We start from the raw sequence: 18,782 nt of genomic DNA, 5'->3' as shown, positions 1-18,782 counted from the left end.
AACCTTAGACCACGAGGCCGGTTCTGGATTGCGCAGTTCGTAGTCATTCATAGCCGGTTCGGGGTAGGAGAAGGCATGGTAATTCATGGACAAGCCGGGGTCAGAGTAGGAGATGTCAGAGTAATCAATATCCAGGCTGGAGTTTGGCAACAGGATGTCAGGTGCACTCCGCTTCAGCGTAGCAGCTGAAGCGCGGGAATGGCCACTGCACAAGGAGCGGGAGCGGCCCATGACAAAGACACTGCTAGGGGAGAATGCAGGTCTCGGGAATGAGGCAAGGGTGGCACTGGGGATCCAGTGCTTCAGCACACAAACCGGGAAGCAGGCCTCTGCCTGGGCTGGGTGCGGCAGGTCTCCGGAACAGGACAAGGTAAGCACTGGGGATCCAGTGCTTCAGTACAGGAACCAGGAACAGGGCTAGTCTGGCACTGGGGATCCAGTGCTTCAATACAGGAACCAGGAACAGGGCTAAGCTGGCACTGGGGTCCAGCGTTTCAATACAGGAACTAGGAACAAGGCTAAGGCAGAATTGTTTGTGCCAAACACAGTTACATCCAAACAGACTTGGATTATACTCAGCAATGAAGGGAAGGGTGGGGCCGGTATAAGAAGGGCAGGCAGCCAAGCCCAAGACAGGGGTGTGTGGGAATTCCTCAAATGCCAGAGCAGAGATTGCATGCACAGGTAGCAGTGATTGCATGCACAGGTGCTAGAGCTTGCAAATCCAAGGGGAGGTCTGTCTGAGAGCTCACCACTCTGCCAGAGTGACCTCCAGCCAAACCCAGGAACGGATTCCTCACAACTCCATATTCAAGGTGTGGTCTTATAATGCTTTATACGTTACTATTATTTGCATGCATATTGGAATTTCATTGACTTGGAAGTGTTCTAGCTGTATTAATTTAACTGTTATACCACCTAACATTCAACATTAGTTTGTTAAGGTTTATTTTGATCAATTGCATCTGCTGATACAAAGATTTACTGAAAATTACATCACAGAAGAATGGATGTCCAAAAAATGGGGAGCACTTGCAAATACGGTGGCAGGTATATGTTAAAGATATAAACAAATAATAGTGTAGCCAGTTTATATGAACTATATAAAGTGAAAAAAAATGTTTTAATCCCAATCACAGATGGTAATAAAAATGTTGGCAGATCAGAGATACTCCTCTCTCTGACATGAGCTCTTTGGTTAATACACCTCTGTAGAATGTGTATCTGTTACTCCAGTGACATTCAATGGATAAGAGAGAGAAAGCATACACCAATACGGTAGTACGTCCAAATAAATATATTGCACAAATTATAGTGATAGTCGCAATTTCAACTCACATTTTAAAAATGTATCATAGACATTTGAGAGGACCCGATGATCAATGCCAGTTCCTGTACAGCTCCGTCTCTCTGCATTCGTTGCAGTTAGTGATGTCAGCGTTCCTGGCGGAAGGAGCGTCTGTGTTCAGTCTGACTGCCAGCACTTGGATACTCTCTGCCAATCCTAGCGCAAAACGTTTGTTGGTCATGACATCATCGTGTTGACGTCTGCGGAGGCACATGATGAACCGCCCCTCACCTCATGGAACTGGTTGTATACCGCTGCGTTGCGATATCATGTGATACAATTTCATCTAGCTACCTAGTTTCTCCATTACGGAGGGCATAATATTATTGTACTCTATCTGTTATGATATGGTTGCTTGCGATTGTATACATTTAAGGTTATTGCTATCTCTCTATTATTGAGAGTATGCTACATTATCATGCATGTGCTGCTTTGCAGCTCACTTGACTAATTTTGCAGGACGCTCCAGGTCCATTATACACTATGCTATTATTTATATAGCTGGTTCTGTATTATGATTTGTGTGGACTCTGGGCTATGGTTATAGCTTCCTGCATTTATATTTTAGAGTCTAAGAGTTATCTATGTATACAGCTAACATTTATGACCTATCTGAGGTAGTGATTACTGTATACACCATGAAGATATAAGTTGCATATAAGGGCGAGTTTGAGTATCAGGAGTTTCATTATCCATTACCATACACTATTTAGTGTTTAATGAATCATTGATACCACATCAACACTGTTTTTAAATATTTGGTATTTTTATTTACACTGTATATTAATACACACATTGCGTCGCCGTCTCACTATTTTTCATTAAAGAATTTATTATTTTGTAGCCATTATATGGCGTTTAGTAGTGTCTGGCCTTCCATAATGATGGGAGCAGTTGCTATATGTGATTGATGCCTTATGATGCCTGATAAGTTATAATTGGGACCATTGAGCCCCACCATTTACGTGCCAATATACCGTGTGCAGAAAATAGGGCACTTGGGGATACTGCACCGACACACTTTATTCGAGCAAATACCCAGTATGTACCTGGCAGATACCTGGAATGCGCCGCTCCTCACCTCTGACAAGCCCCGTTACGTTTGCCTTCCCAGCCTGGGTTCATGCCTGGCTGACGTTCGGCTGATCTGTTAAATGATAATGATTAGGATTTAATAGGCTGCAATGCTTCGCGTGTCTACCAGATGGCATAAATTCATGAATTGTAATGCAGTATATATATATATACTGTGCAGTATTGCAGCCAGCGGGAATAAAATGCTTCAATCCCTGCCAGGAAAATAACCCAATGCACTCGGGCAGAAAACAGTCACAAACCTCAATACACCCGGGTATACCCGAATTCGTGGGACTAGCCGAGCTCGAATAAAGTGTGTCGCCAGTTTATGTCTGTCATTGCCCCTCTTTTGTTGCATACTCTCTGCAGGGCATTAGTCTCTGCAGGGCAGACTTTCCTAGCTTCAAAACAAAGCCGGTTGCTCTGCTATTTGGAACAGAGCAACTTTGAAAAGCCCGTCCTCGCGTCATCGACTCAAGCCACAAGATGGTTTGATTATCTGACTGGGGCTTCTCCTTACATACCCTCCACTAAGCTATGTTCAGCATGGAGGAAGGAGGAGCATGGGAATTCCTCCCCACCAGCCAATAGGAATAGGGGCTCATCCTTTGGCTGATGTCAGAATAGGGGGCGTGCCAAACCGGCTCGGGATGCCCTGTGGGTGGGACATACAAATTGACCAATGGGAAACACGCCGACATTCTGCCGCTTCCCCAATCAACCCATTGCCACCTACTGGGCAGGCTCCACTGAGTCTGGTAGACCAGAGTGTCCTATCCACAAGGGGTCTCTGTTCTCCGGACTCAGTACTCCATCCTGCCATGGCCAACTAGCACCCCGACACTTCTCAACATCTTGTCTCCTCTTTGAACTATGATGTCTATCCCGACATCCCAGCACCTTTGTATATTCCCGGGCTTGCTGAATAGACATTTATAGTAAATGCACAACTCATAATAAAATATGTTTTTTTACACAATAACTCTTGGGGAGACCCATGTCTGTGCGGGAGAGGGATCTTGGATATCTAGGCTCGAAAACAAGGAGTCTGGGGGACTCTGGGCAGCCTCAGTGTAATTCCACTCGCGTACCAGCAAATAGTGCCTACACATCAGGGAGAATTAGGTGACTACCGGTATCTTTTCCCCCCAAACTCCTGCAAACACAATAATTGTATTTCGACCCAAATACCCCACATAAAATTCACACACCAGAGGTTTCACATTTCTAGGGCAAAAGGAACATGTAAACAGGAAAAGCAGGGGTCACTTTATTTTTTACATGTATTATCCCTGATCCCTGGCTTATGGTGCTAGGTAGCTGCCAGGGAACCCACGGTTTCAGGGGTAACCAGTCACAAGCATCGTAGAGTTGTGAGACACAGGCTATTTTTGTGGGTTAACTCGGAGACCTTGAGCACTTTTTTTTTCTTTTCCTATCACCGTATTTTTTATGGATCAACAACAAATTCAATACAATGATAACTTTATTTCATATAGCACTTTCTCCCAATGGGACTCAAAGTGCGTCACAATTACAGTATAGTGCACGGTACGCAGCACATAGGAATTTTTACAGACATATTCCCTGCCTAGATGAGCTTACAACCTATGTTTTTTGGTGCCTGAGGCACAAGGAGATAAAGTGACTTGCCCAAGGTCACATGAGCTGACACAAGGAAGGTTCCTCTGATTCAAACTGAGGGGGCTATGCAATAAGCTCAATGGCTTTGCGTTCTGATTTGGCCAAAAAACAGGTTCGTTAAAAAGTGAAGCCGGGGACGTGATTCACTAAGGCCTTGAGGCCATTTTTTAACTTACCTGCTCAAAATAGCTCAAAACAGCCACAGCGTACGGTTTGCTTTTTCCCCCCCTGCTAGCGTTCTTAACCTTTACGTACGGTAGCTGATAGAAAAAAAAGCTGCATGTAACATTTGCATGGAGATTCTGTATCTCCATGCAAGACTGTTACAGGCGATCGTACACTAAATAAAAATATTTTAATAATAGTGTACATGAGCAGGGGGTCTCCGGAGCTGAACCGCATTGGTTTCAGGTCCGAGGACACCCTACTTCAGGAGATATAGGCCCCGTTATGCGGTGCCGGTATCCCCTGCACTTTAAAGCTCCCGCGTCATGTGACCGGGACATTTAAATTCTGCAGGAGATACCGGCACCCCATAAAGGGGCCTATATCTCCTGAAGTAGGGGGTTGTGGGCGGACGCTCACAGAGGTATGCAAGGGAGACCCGTTATTGTGAAATTAAATAAGGCTTTTTTTATTGCGCCTGTTTCCTTAACATCAGGAAACCATCCAAACAAGGGGTAAACAAAGCTTCTATTCACTTGGGAGTATTTCTAGTGAAATACTATGCAGTTCACAACTCCCTTAGATAAGCATGTCTCCCAGCCCCAAAACATATAGCATGAAATAAACAGATATAAGAAGTCTCTTAAATGAAAGTCTTATCTGTTCCTTGTGGTTTGGAGGGAAAATCTTCTCTGTCCCTGGTTCAGCTCTCCTTTTCCTCAGGGTGTGTCAGCATTCAGGTTTAGAAGTTTTCCCTGTGTCTTGAAAGCAGCTATGCTGTGTCTTCTGGCAGAGCTCAAGACAAGTTGTGAGAGACAAAGACAATCTCTACTCTGTCTCCAAGTTCAGATCAGGTATGAGCTAAAGAGTCTCCCTTCCTGTCACAAAAGACAGGCTTTTGTAAGCAATAAGGCAGGTGGTGTTTGTTAATTCACTACCAGCAGTTAACCACCACACTGCTGGATTAGAGGCACATTACTTGAACAGGGATAACTCCCCTGTTACAGGGGTCCTCGGACCTGAAACCAATGCGGTTCAGCTCAGGAGACCCCCTGCACATCTACATTAGTATTAAAACACACATAACTATAAACAATAATTCATTACCGTAGCGGCTATACGCTATGGTAATGAAGCTGCTTTAATATATTTTTAATAATAGTGTGTGGGAGCAGGGGGTCCCCTGAGCTGAACCGCATTGATTTCTGCCTCAGAGACCCCCTGCTTCCCAAGTTACAGGCCCAGGTATGGGGCATCGGGTGCCAGGGTCGCCGCCATCTTTATAGCGTCGTGGGCTCTATAAAGATGGCGTCCGCACTGGCACCGATGCCCCAAACCGGGGCCTGCAACTCGGGAAGCTGGGGGTCTCTGAGGCAGAAATCAATGCGGTTCAGCTCGGGACCCCCTGCTCCCGCACATTATTATTAAAATGTACATCAATGCAGCTTCATTACCTTAGCGGATAGCCGCTAAGGCAATGAAGGGGTTAAGGCACATTAGCATGTTTATTGGGGACAATTGCCCCCAATAAACAACACACATCCCCCCCACCCCCTTACACATACAGTACTGTAATGGGCAAAATTACTATTATCCACATATGGATAATAATGCATTTGCCCTTTTTAAATACATATAAATTACAAGACATACAGTCAATATATATGACACTTACCTTTTACAGGCACCCACGATGAAGGCCGTCTTCATCCTCCTCTTCATTCTGCCCATGCCCCTCCGGTGCTGCAAAACATGCACAACAATCACAATAGCCAATGTAATGTCCCCTAACCCCTTAATCACCATAGCGGTTATTAACCGCTACAGTCATTAAGGGCTTAACCCACCCTCACCCACCACTCGGGAGGCCTACATACCCTCCCCCACTAACCCCCCACCCCGTGAGGCCTAACTACCCTCACCCACTACCCACAAGGGAGGCCTACCCACATATCCTGGGGCCAATACCCCCTCCCCTCACCCCCAGCACCCACAATAAAAAAACACACAGCCCCACAATAAACAGCATTCTATTTATTAAATACATTACCCACCCCCTGTGCCCCACCATAAATACATGATTTATCATTTTACATACAGGGTTCATACCCCAGGCCCACGCGAGTCCCCGGTGGGCCTGACGGGTCACCTCACAGACCTAAAGGGTACCAGCAACTTATTTCATACAGGTTCTGGGGGCCTGTTGGTTGGTCCCGCCAGGCGCCATGGCCCCCAGGTGGTCTCCTTGTGTCACCGTGGGCCACAATTGGGTCCCCACGGTAGGCCCCGGATGTCTGGGAGCCCCGGGTCAAACCCACAGGTGTCTGAGAGCCCCGGGTGGTTCCCACAGGGGTCTGGCGACCCTCGGGTGGGCACTACAGGTCCGCGGTGCCCCCACAGATGTGGGGCCACCGGTTCTTCCCCGCAGGTATCCCCCATGGACCACGCAGCCTGGTACCCGTGAGATACCCGAGGATACCTCAGATGGTCTCCAGAGGTCTCACGCAGAACCAAGGAACAAACCCTGCATGTAAAAAAAATAAACCTGGCCTTTACATTAAATACATACATGCACCCCCCCCCCAACAGATACAGTACAATAATGTGCAAAATAACTATTATCCAGATATGTATAATATATTATTTGCCCATTATGAAACACATAAAACATGCATAAATCAAAACATGAATTTTTAATCTTAAAATCACCACATTGCATGTTAAAATAAAGGATAGGATATGGTCAGAGATGACCAAGAGAAAGCGTTCCCATAGGTTGCACTCAACTAAATTAATAACTCTGAATGTTAATATATGTACACTGATAATTCAAATATACTAAGCCATATGGGTATAGGAGGTTAAAATACAAAACAAAAAATTATTTATTAATTACTTAGTTGATACTTATTGAATACACAAAACAATGAACAGTGAATTTACAGCTAATCTAAAACCTCTTAAGGGGAGTTGAAAACGTGGTGGATCAGCAAAAAGGTGAAATATAGCAATGTATATGAAAGGGGATGTATACAGCACAGGCACAGAAGTGCCATATATAAGTAAATCTACCTCTAGACCCAAGAGTGTTGGTCTATTACATAAGGTATAGGCGCTGTGGTGACTAGAGTTAGTCACAGTACACAGTACACAATAACACAATAACACTAGCCTCTGTATCAGAAACTCACAGTTGAACGTCACTGTGTAGTAAAGTGTGTGAATAGCAAGCAGCTAGATATCCCTCACTGGTCACACTCCTCAAGCATGGAGGGATATTACTCTAATGAGTATGCTGTCTCGCAAGCGCGCGCTGTATATCACCCATATCCGGATCTTTAAGCTCTGTATACACCGTAGATGCCTCTGCCTCCGTCTCACACTCCATAAAAACACACGGCTGACGTCATCGGTATGAGCGTCGCCTGACACCCGACGATCGTTTCACGCCTTGTGGCGCTTCTTCTGGGGGGGAGGAGTTAAAATAAATCCAGCATCGATTGTAAATATAAGCCAACAAATCAGCAGCTCCACAAATGTATATGAAATGTCACACAATTGCATTAAGTGTGTACATGATGCAATTAATCTGTGCATCATGTAACACTATGCAAAATATATGTAACAATAACATACACTATGAACAATGTCCCCTAACCACCAATGCCATCATGAAAATCAAATAGAAACTAAGCCACATCAATACAATTAGCATCAATCAATTAATCAATTTCCTCAAACAATTACAATACAATACAAATCAATTATACAATTCCCTATTCAATTCCTAAAGCCAAACCATTGCCAAAAAATTCTAATTTTGCATAGTGTTACATGATGCACAGATTAATTGCATCATGTACACACTCAATGCAATTGCAATTGTGTGACATTTCATATACATTTGTGGAGCTGCTGATTTGTTGGCTTATATTTACAATCGATGCTGGATTAATTTTAACATGCAATGTGGTGATTTTAAGATTAAATATTCATGTTTTGATGTATGCATGTTTTATGTGTTTCATAATGGGCAAATAATATATTATCCATATCTGGATAATAGTTATTTTGCACATTATTGTACTGTATGTGTTGGGGGAGGGGGGGTGTATGTATGTATTTAATGTATAGGCCAGGTTTATTTTTTTTACATGCAGGGCTTGTTCCTTGGTTCTGCGTGAGACCTCTGGAGACCACCTGAGGTATCCTCTGGTATCTCACGGGTACCAGGCTGCGTGGTCCATGGGGGTCACCTGCGGGGAAGAACCGGTGGCCCCACATCTGTGGGGGCACCGTGGACCCGTAGTGTGCGGGGAAGAACCGGTGGCCCCACATCTGTGGGGGCACCGCGGACCCGTAGTGCCCACCCGTGGGTCGCCAGACCCCTGTGGGAACCACCCGAGGCACCTCAGACACCTGTGGGTCTGACCCGGGGCTTCCAGACATCCACGGGCCTACCGTGGAGACCCAATTGTGGCCCACGGTGACCCAAGGAGACCACCTGGGGGCCATGGCGCCTGGCGGGACCCACCAACAGGCCTCCAGAACCTGTATGAAACAAGTTGCTGGTACCCTGTAGGTCTGTGAGGTGACCCGTCAGGCCCACCGGGGACTCACGTGGGCCTGGGGTATGAACCCTGTATGTAAAATGATAAATCATGTATTTATGGGGGGGAACAGGGGGTGGGTAATGTATTTAATAAATAGAATGCTGTTTATTGTGTTTCTGTGTGTTGTTTTTATTGTGGGTACTGAGGGTGGGGGCAGGCGGTATTGGCCCCAATGGTATGTGGGTAGGCCTCCCTTGTGGGTAGTGGGTGAGGGTGGTTAGGCCTCACGGGGTGGGGGGTTAGTGGGGGAGGGTATGTAGGCCTCCCGAGTGGTGGGTGAGGGTGGGTTAACCCCTTAATGGCGGTAGCGGTTAATAACCGCAATGGTGATAAGGGGTTAGGGGACATTACATTGGCTATTGTGATTGTTGTGCATGTTTTGCAGCACCGGAGGGGCATGGGCAGAATGAAGAGGAGGATGAAGACGGCCTTCATCGTGGGTGCCTGTAAAAGGTAAGTGTAATATGTTTGTACTGTATTTATTGAATGTTATATGTATTTAAAAAGGGCAAATGCATTATTATCCATATATGGATAATAGTAATTTTGCCCATTAATGTATAGTATGTGTTAGGGGGGTGTATTTAGTTATAATTATTGTTTATTATTTTTGGAGGTGCAACATTGGTACCGCAGGCCCGCGGGTACCCCCGGACTCCTGCAGGGACCCTCGCACTCCCACGGGGACCCCCGCTTGGTGAGCCAGGGACCCCCGGACACGCGTGGGGTCAGCCGGGGACACCCGCCGGCCTGTTGTATGGGTTTTGCGCATGCAAAAATGTAAAGCAGGAAATTTTTCTAAGTCCAGATTTCTTCGCGTCTACTCTGACCTGACGTGTTCTGATCAACGCAACTTTCGCGTACACTAAGGTTGCGTTGCTTAGTGCATTCCGCTTAAGGGCAGAATTTAACGCAAACAGGGTTGCGAACAAGCAAAGTTGGACTTAGAAAAAAATCCTGAAAAAAGTCATTTTTAGAGCGCAAAGTGCCTGTTTGCGTTGCTTAGTGCATCGGGTTGAGCAAAACAATCACGTTCTATGAGCACTTTGCGCTCTAAAAGTGACTTATCGGAGCTTAGTGCATAACCCCCTCAGTGTCATTGTTGACAGAGTCAGTGTCTTTACTCACTGAGCCACTCCTCTATTAAACTATTAAGGTATTAAATGATTAGAAACTATGCTTCCGTAATGACTGGTTGGAAATAAATGCTGTATCTGCAATTAACTTAATTAAAGATTCATTATTTAATATTATTTATTTATTTTTGGTATGGTTCCGGCACCTTTCCTCTTAAAAAAAATCAAACTATTAAACGAATTCTTAGCAGCCAAAGCAAATGTAAATCTCTGTGTCAGCTCCTTATAACCTTTACCTACACCTCAGGCAGAAAAGGGAGGGAGAGAAAACATATACTGTAGAAATATGGTATACTACTATACAGTATACTGTATATTTGTCTGAATGTTTTGGGGAGTTGTATTATTTTTTTTAAAAGTATCAGTTACCAAGCTTTAAACCATGAAATATGTCACTGCTTTAGTTAACTTTGGCTCTTGCTGCACCCTTAAGTCTCAGTAGCTTAAGTACACAAATGTAATTAGTCATTTTTTAGTGCCACTACTGACAATACTTGCTCTGTATAAACAGCAATTGCTACTGTAGGTAATGCTTTTTATGACGTATTTCATGCAAAATTCTAATTATTTTGCAGTTCATGCACTGCTTTTTCACATTCAGTCATAGTTAAGGAAAACACCAAGAAACTTGTAAAATACTAGCTGTGAAAAGAATGTCAGTTACAGTACTAAATGATTGATCAATAATTAAGGGGTTGCATGCAGTTGTATTTTTTTCCAGTTCTCAAAACAATGAAACAAGCCATTTGAGAGAAACAAGGTCATCATAATTCTCTCTAAACAAAGAATGTTGCTCTAATTTGTTTCCATCAGTGTCAGGGATGTGAGATATTATCATAAAAAACATATTATCTGGATAATTTGGGGCCTTTGGGCATGTGATGTGCCAATTGTCTTCACTTGGTACTGGTATGTCATTTATCACGCAAGTGGCCTATCCTGTTAAAATGTGCCCTTTGTGGGCAGAGGCGAAGCTAATATACTTTCCAAGTGCATTTGAATTGCTTCAATAAATCACAGCTGTCACTGAGCAATTTTGTCATTTGCTCGAACAATGCGTTATCTTCATGCTGTATGGATTGGGTACTGTCTGATGCTATTATTTGTGGAAATTGTAATGCATCATAACCTATTTTGTACAATCAAATTAGGCACTGCATAATGTGTTTACTGAAGAACAAAAATGCATTTCTTTGAACCCTTTCGTTTTGGAGCAGCTTGCACCCTATTGCTTCTAATTTGTAGAAGGACCTCCTTTCACTGAAGAGTTTTATATATAACAAGGCAGTTCTGTTATTGTTTTCTCAGTTTTGTTTGTTGCAATCCTGTGGCTGTGAAGTTTACTTCCTTCCTTTTTTAGTAACAATCTACAGTATGTTGCCTGATTGTTCAACATTGAAGTCCTTAAAACCGCAATCTAGAGAACAGTGAGTACCCATAAATAGTAAATACAGCCAGGAACAAAAGGCAAGTTTTGGTGATGGTGATGGCGCAAGAATCACCCAGACACCTGAAATGTTTTTTGGAAGTTAATATAAAAATAGCCATATTGTCCTTGAGAATTGTAGATTTGTCATTAGTTGTAATAACTTTAAATGGGCCAACACAAGAGCTCTTCATAGATGTGTGATACATTGTGTAAAGCTTTGAAAACCTCACAGCTCTCCCTGTTTTGTATATGATGGCCTGTTCTGGTAATTAGTTCAAAATCTTTTTTAACAGCTATACTGTATTTATACAAAATCACTGACATATGGTAACTAAGCCCCTTGTTGAGAACAAGTATATTTTCCTGTGTCATTGTACAAAGTATTATAATTATATAAGACTATGGGCCTCATTCAGAAAGCCTCGATAAGGCCCTTATCGAGCACTTATCGACCAAAATGGCTACTCGTATTCAGTAAGCCTCGATAAGTGCTCGATAACGGCCTGTATCGACGCAAAATCTTATGATCCAAAGAAAATCTCCAATTGAGCAGCGATCAGCCGCTTATTGACCATTTTCAGAAGGATCATAAACTCGTGCGATTCTGGTACCCGCGAGTCGGCTGTTGCCGCCTATCGTAGCCTATCGCAGCCCTAAAAGGCGATCTTCTCCCCAAATCCAATTCACCTCAGAATTTTGGTAAATTGGTGGGGAGATGCCTCGATGAGCTGCAATATGTCTGGACTTAGAAAAAATCAGGCCCTTTTCCTGCCTTATTTAGTTTTCATTTAGTAATTAAGTGGTTTGATTGGTTAGTGTTACTATTCATTTTGAGTTGGTTTAGGAATTAATTGGTTTGATTGGTTAATGGTTTAATTAATTCATTGTTGATGTTGTTATTGCTTGTATTCATTGGATTAGCTGGCTACTGTTTTTATTTAGTGAAGTGTGTTTTTTTGGAGTTTAGTATGTTTTATTATTGTGTGTCTTGTGTATTAATGTATTGTCATTAGAGTGCCCATTGAGAGCTATAGAGGCTTATCATGTCCATATTATTATTATATGGGTATGATGTACCACTATACTACTCAATGGGTATAGGGTGGGTATAGTCAGTCAGGGGTGGGTGCTTAGGCCTCCCGGGTTTGTATCGGGTCAGGGTGGGTTAACCCCTTAATGACTATAGCGGTTAGTAACTGCTAAGGTGATTAAGGGGTTAGGGGCCATTAGAATGTCTTTATGATGTGTATATGCTTTCCTGCTACGGAGGACAGAGGGACCTGCTGTTGTGGTAAGTATAACTGTATTTATTTACTTTATTTATGTATGCTAATGCAGCGTTTAATAATGGGCAAATAATCTATTATCCATATCTGGATAATAGTTATTTTGCCCATTACTGTACTGTATGGGTTTGGGCGGAGGGGGAGGGCGTGTATTGATGTTTATTAAAATATTTTTTAATATACATTTCTTTCATAGTGTAGATGTGCAGGAGGTCTCTCCTTATCTGCAAAATCTAAGTAGACCACACCAACTGCCTTACCCTAGTCTAAATTCATACTTATCTCCTCAAAGAAACAAATAAGGTTAGTTTGGCATGATCTATCCTTCATAAATCCATGCTGACTATTACTAATAATTTTGTTTTCTATTAGGTATTCCTGAATATTATTGTCAAGATTTGGTCTTTGGCTGGAGTGCATTCCAGTGGCAGGAACAGCAGGGAGCATGGTAGGGGTCACAAGCAGAGGTCAGAGACAGGCGGCAGATAGCGTAGTCGAGGTCACAAGCGGAGGTCAGAGGCAGGTGGGAGATAGCGTAGTCGAGGTCACAAGCAGAGGTCAGAAGCAGGCAGCAGATACCATAGTCGGGATCACAAGTCAGAGGCAGGCAGCAGATAGCATAGTCAGGGTCACAAGCAGAGGTCAGAGGCAGGCGGCAGATAGCATAGTCAGGGGTCACAAGTAGAGGTCAGCAACGAGGAGACAGGAACAGGTCAATAGCAATAGCAGCAGCAAACACAGGAATCAAGCAGGAGCTGGGGAACCAGTATAAATAGGCGCTGAGAGACAGGAAGGGGAAGTTTATATAGGCAGGCTGAGAGGTAGAGCACAGGTGCAGTGGTGTCAGGTTTCAGGGTCTGGAATGATCCTTGAGAGAGCTAGCAGAGCAGCAGCAATCCCGGTGGACAAGTATGGGTACAGCAGACTTAGAACATGATAATTATTCTATATTAAACCTTCAATTGCTTCCCCACTATTGAAGTTAGACTTATAGGTCTGTAATTCCCCAGATGTGATCTAGCTCCCTTTTTAAATATTAGCACCACATCTGCTTTACGCCAACCTTGTGGTACTGAGCCTGTGGAAATGGAATCCTTGAATAGTAAATGTAGTGTTTTGGCTATTACTGAACTTAACTCCTTAAGAACTCTTGGATGTATGTCATCGGGGCCAGGTGCCTTATTCACTTTAAATTTATTAAGCCACCTATAAGCTTCTTCCTCTGTTAACCAATTGTTCATTAATATATAGGTTATGGCTTCCAATTATTTGATCCTATTAGGATTAATTATCACCAGCACCTATATACTCCATAATGGTCCAAATACACAACTCATGATGATGCTATTTGGCAGTGTACTATACTGAGGATTTGATTTGGTAGAGGTTTAACAAAACCTATTATAGGGCATTGACCTAGAGTAACCTCTACCAACTGTACAATAACGGAGTGACTTACCTGCAATACCTATTAGGTTATAACTCACTACAATAAAGACTTGTTGATTATTCATATGCTATCTATCTGCCCAACACTTCAGGATATTAACAATATATGTTATAGTTGATATTCTCTATCATTACACTAGCAACCATAACAGGTTACATTATACTTCCTTTTTGGTTTTATATATAAAATCCAATACTTGGAGTTGGTACCTATTAAGCTATCACTCTTGGACTTCACAGCGGTTTATATATTTAGATTAACCATTTATATCAGGATGGTTAAGGTATGTGTCTATACATCCTAAACCCCATTATTCACTAAAGGGGGTAGTTATTTTTCACTATTGGTCACTGTACCAGCGGTTGTTAAGTATTTATAAATAATAACAACCCTCACTTACGTAAAATCCTAACACCCAATACAGGTGTTGTAGGATATAGCTTGGCATCGTTGTTTCAACATGTAAATTTTTTAAGGATTCGTTTAATAAAGTTTATTTTAATAATGCCATAATACACCAACCCAGAGGAAAGAGTGCCCACAACTGGATTTACTTTTCTTCACATACTATATTGTACTTACCTTGACCCAGAGGAGCCCCATTCCCTACAAAACATTTTTTGGCTGAGCGAGTGTACCCACTCCCTTTTCTGTGTTTTTAGGTCATTATTTAAAGACAGGAAGGAATTTAATTTTCCTCTTGTGAGATATCATTGGATGATATTTCACTGGGGTTTTTTGTTTGCCTTACTCTGGATCAATATACTGTAAATACAAATATAGGATAAGTATCTGTGGTCTAAATTTATCATAATCAAACAACAGAAGATACTAGGTTGAACCTGATGAACATGTCTTTTTTCAACCTCATCTACTACGTAACTACAGATGAAGTCCTCCATTCTGTCTTATCCCCCTCACAGCTCCCACACAGGAACCCTCCCGCGCCAGTTCACCCGGCTTTTTACAAGCAATAGCGGGTGAAAGCGTGCTGCGAGGAGGCACAAATTCCCTACGGGCAGCCAATGGACTGCCCACGGAGCGTCCCTGGAGGCACGAATGGAACATAAAACTGCATCTGTATGATATAAGTTGATTAGCCTATCATATTTAGGGGATTATTCTATATCCGCTGAAGCAGTCGATGGGGCTTTTTTCACCACAAATTTAATATTTGCTTCAGTGGGGAATTTTGTCCAGAAAAGCCCAAATGGATGCTTCAGCGGATATAGAATACCACCCCTTAGAGGTTTGCAATATTTATCTATACATATTTTTCACTCTACAGTAACTCACTTCAAACAATTTAACTTTTCGTATTGCATTTGTTTTTCTCTTTTCAACATAATTAATATATTTTTAAATACAGTACTGCAATAGTTACTATTTTGAAGAAACTCTTCTAATAGTGGATCCTTTGTCAATTTTTTTCTCCAAATACTCTTAATTCATTGAATTCTCTATTAGAGTATTAGTATTATGATAAAAATGGATGATTTCTGTATTAACTGAACCACCATAAGAAAACTGAAATGGTAACTGGTAAGAGATACCTAGCATACTTGGTAATTCATTGCTAAATCTAATATTAATATTTACCTTGCAGATTGCACAGTTCTTATATTGATCTTCGCACACAATGACATCCTGATGAGCTTGTTGTACCAAGGCATTTAGCAAGTGAGTGTAGGGGTGGGCAAATAAAAAAAAAGTATGAAACTTTGCTTTTGTTAATTATGTTAATGATATTTCCATAATTTCTCTTTACATGCACTGCAGGATATTTTCTCATATTATCAATATTATACAGGATGAAAGTGTTTTATGCAGTTATTCTCTTGTGCAATAATTACCATATATGTACCATGTACTGTACCATATATGCAGTGTTTGTACATTCACGTGGATCTCACAACTTAGAAAAGAAGATTTCTGCTTAAAAAAAAAAAAATTTGAGCAAGGACTATAGAAGAAGTCATATAGGAATTAAAGTTTTTAACCATGGTTACCAATGTCTCACACCTAATTTCAAATTAACGCCTTGAATAGGACGACTTAGGCAGCACATAAAGTGGGCAATGAAATCCATTGAATCCATTGTCCATCCAGACAAAAATTGCTTTTGTGCAGCCAAAAAAGTGGCATTAATTTGAAGAAAATTCCAAGAAATGTTCAATAGGCTTTTGTGGGAAAGAGAAATCAATGGAAAATAAATTATTAAACACTGTCTGGATTAAAGTGAACTAGTACAGTAGCAAATAGTGAGGAGACAGTTCTTCCTGGACAAAATATCCGCAAAATGAACTGCTTTGGTGTCAATTTTCTGCAGTCACTCGGTGCAAATGTATTTGGATCGTTTTGCTACATCAGCATTGAAATGGGCTGGAGTTTTGGATTAAGAGGATCAATAAAAAATTTAAGTTTGAATCCATATAGACATTTATTTATATTTTGCTTGGTTTATAAATAAAGCAAATGGTCATGCTGTAGAAATAGGTTTGCATTTTTTTTCTATAGTTGTTTTGAATGGTTTTCTTTTAATGTCTGGTAGTTTGATGCTGAAATAAAAAAAATGTTTCTTTAAATCATTGTCATAAAAATGCATTGCAAATACTAGTTTATGCTTGAATTTAAGGTCACACTGAGATTCTCTTGTTTTTCATGTGCTCATAGGTGAAATATGGCCATTCATAACATCCAATGCCACAGAATATAATGGGATCTATGTATCAAGTAAACTCTGGTAACACAATGTAGCATGGTAACTGCAATTCACTATCTCTTTTAGAGCCAAAGTGAAATGTAAGAAATCTTTCACACCTGTAACTCAGGTTGAAATAGGTTTAATGTAATTTTCATCAACATAATATACAGCATGTGTGTAGTGTCTCCTTTCATAATTCCTCCACTTCGTCTCTCCTCTCATCTGGTACTGCTTTCTGCACCATGTTTGACATGTGCCACTTCATTTTCACTCTCAACAACTGATATTGAATCCAGTCCTTGCATCCTACAGTATGCATGTTTCACTGAAGGGCATGAGTCGCTGACCCTGTATACAACACTAAGTTTTAAGTATATGCAATATATTTGCACATGTGAACATACTGATTTTCATATAAATAGATGGTTGACTGTTCCTAAACAAACAGATACCCAGCAAGCTCTAAGGATTATTTATCCACGCCCAGTAGCACTCCAATTGACACTTATATACATATAGAAAAACAAAAAGAATGATTCCTGTGCTCCTAACAATCAGGCTAAGATAAAATAATAATCTCATGAAAAAGGGTATTTTGTTAAACCCTTTGGCCAAAGCATTTGTAAGCCTGCATGCCACGTCAAGGCATACCCGTTAATACAGGTACCTCCACTATATATATTTATAGATATATATATATGTAATGTTTGTCCCATGGACTGGTGAAAAAAGTTTAAAAGCTCGGAAGGGGTTAAATAAAGCATGAGATTATTATTTTATTTTAGCCTAATTCGTAGGAGCGCAGGAATCGTTCTTTTTGTTTTTCTACACTACCGACACACTTTATTGAAGTGTGGTCGGTACCGCAAGCCGGGAAATCTCCCGGCTTGCTAGTGGCCGCCCCTCGGCGTGCCGCGCGTCATAGACGCGCGGTCACGCATCATCGGGAGCGTGCGCCCGCTGCACGCGTGTCCAGGGGCTCCCCGAGGGAGCCCTGGTGTCCCGCGATCGCGGGACAGCGGCAGGGGGTTCCGGGGGACCCGGCGGACCCGGCAGCGGTAGGGAGAGCGACCCGATCGGAGGGCGCTCTTCCGCTGCTTCGGCGTGCGCCCGTCACACTCGGGCGCGCGCCAGGCTACTGCTGCGGCACAGAACGGGCAAATGCTCGAATAAACTGTGCCGCAGCAGTATATGTAAGGCCTATCTTTTTACCTGCAGCAAACTTCTATAGGGAGGAGCACGGTATTATTTACAGTTTCTCACTTATATATATATATATATATATATATATATATATAGTAATTTTTTGGGTTCCTGTGATGGTGGTTGGGGTAACTAGGCTCACTAATAAAGGTTAAGCCAAATTGGTTGCCCCTGAACTGTGTTTTGGGGTCTTAGAGTGTTAGCTCTTGGACTTGTGTATTGAGCATGTGTTGCCTTGCAGTGTGTAAGGGATACAGGCTGTGTAAAGGAAGCAGGTTACACTCAATCGCAATACACCAAAAGGCTGTAACATATTTTATCAGACGCGTGTATAGAAGTATATTTTATTGAGCTGCAGTGTTTTAAGAAAATGTGTTTAACATTATACATGTAACATATGGCAGGGTCTTTCCATCTCGGGATCAAAAGAGAACTCCTGGCCACCCCAGGTTTTGGTGCCAGGTCGTCTCCTGGAAGTCCCATAGATCAAAGTAACACTTGTGCTATAGGTGTGAGTAGCCAGATGGGCAGGATAGCTAAATTAAGTGCTGGCATCCTGGGATGAAGGCAAGCTATCCTGGCCAGTTGTCACCTGCCCCAGACTTTCGGGCACTGAGCGTGCGGGGGGCTTTGAATAGTAAGTGAGCAAGATGGCGATCTGAGCACATGCCCGCTTACTTTTCTGAAGCCATAGATGCCAGATTTCACAAACCTGGCAAAGTGTGTA

The 18,782-nt window shown here is 42.3% G+C and overlaps 1 protein-coding gene across 11 annotated transcripts in view; it reads left to right on the top strand.

Annotated features, from left to right (window-relative positions):
• Positions 1–18,782, top strand: part of ARPP21 (cAMP regulated phosphoprotein 21) — a 296,095-nt gene that overhangs the window by 242,913 nt on the left and 34,400 nt on the right. Inside the window, exon 20 of one of the 11 annotated variants that reach the window (XM_075586276.1) lies at positions 15,755–15,828. The exons of the other annotated variants lie outside the window; for them this stretch is intronic. Within the exon in view, the coding sequence (XP_075442391.1) occupies positions 15,755–15,825 (71 nt within the window). The 3' untranslated portion in view covers positions 15,826–15,828. The remainder of the gene's footprint in view (positions 1–15,754; positions 15,829–18,782) is intronic. 11 annotated transcript variants of the gene reach the window in all.

Source organism: Ascaphus truei, chromosome 2, assembly GCF_040206685.1.
Source record: "Ascaphus truei isolate aAscTru1 chromosome 2, aAscTru1.hap1, whole genome shotgun sequence".
In the NCBI taxonomy this organism is placed as follows: Eukaryota; Metazoa; Chordata; class Amphibia; order Anura; family Ascaphidae; genus Ascaphus; species Ascaphus truei.
The sequence above is the reverse complement of the archived record's forward strand: the minus strand, read 5'-3'. Positions and strand labels throughout refer to the sequence as shown.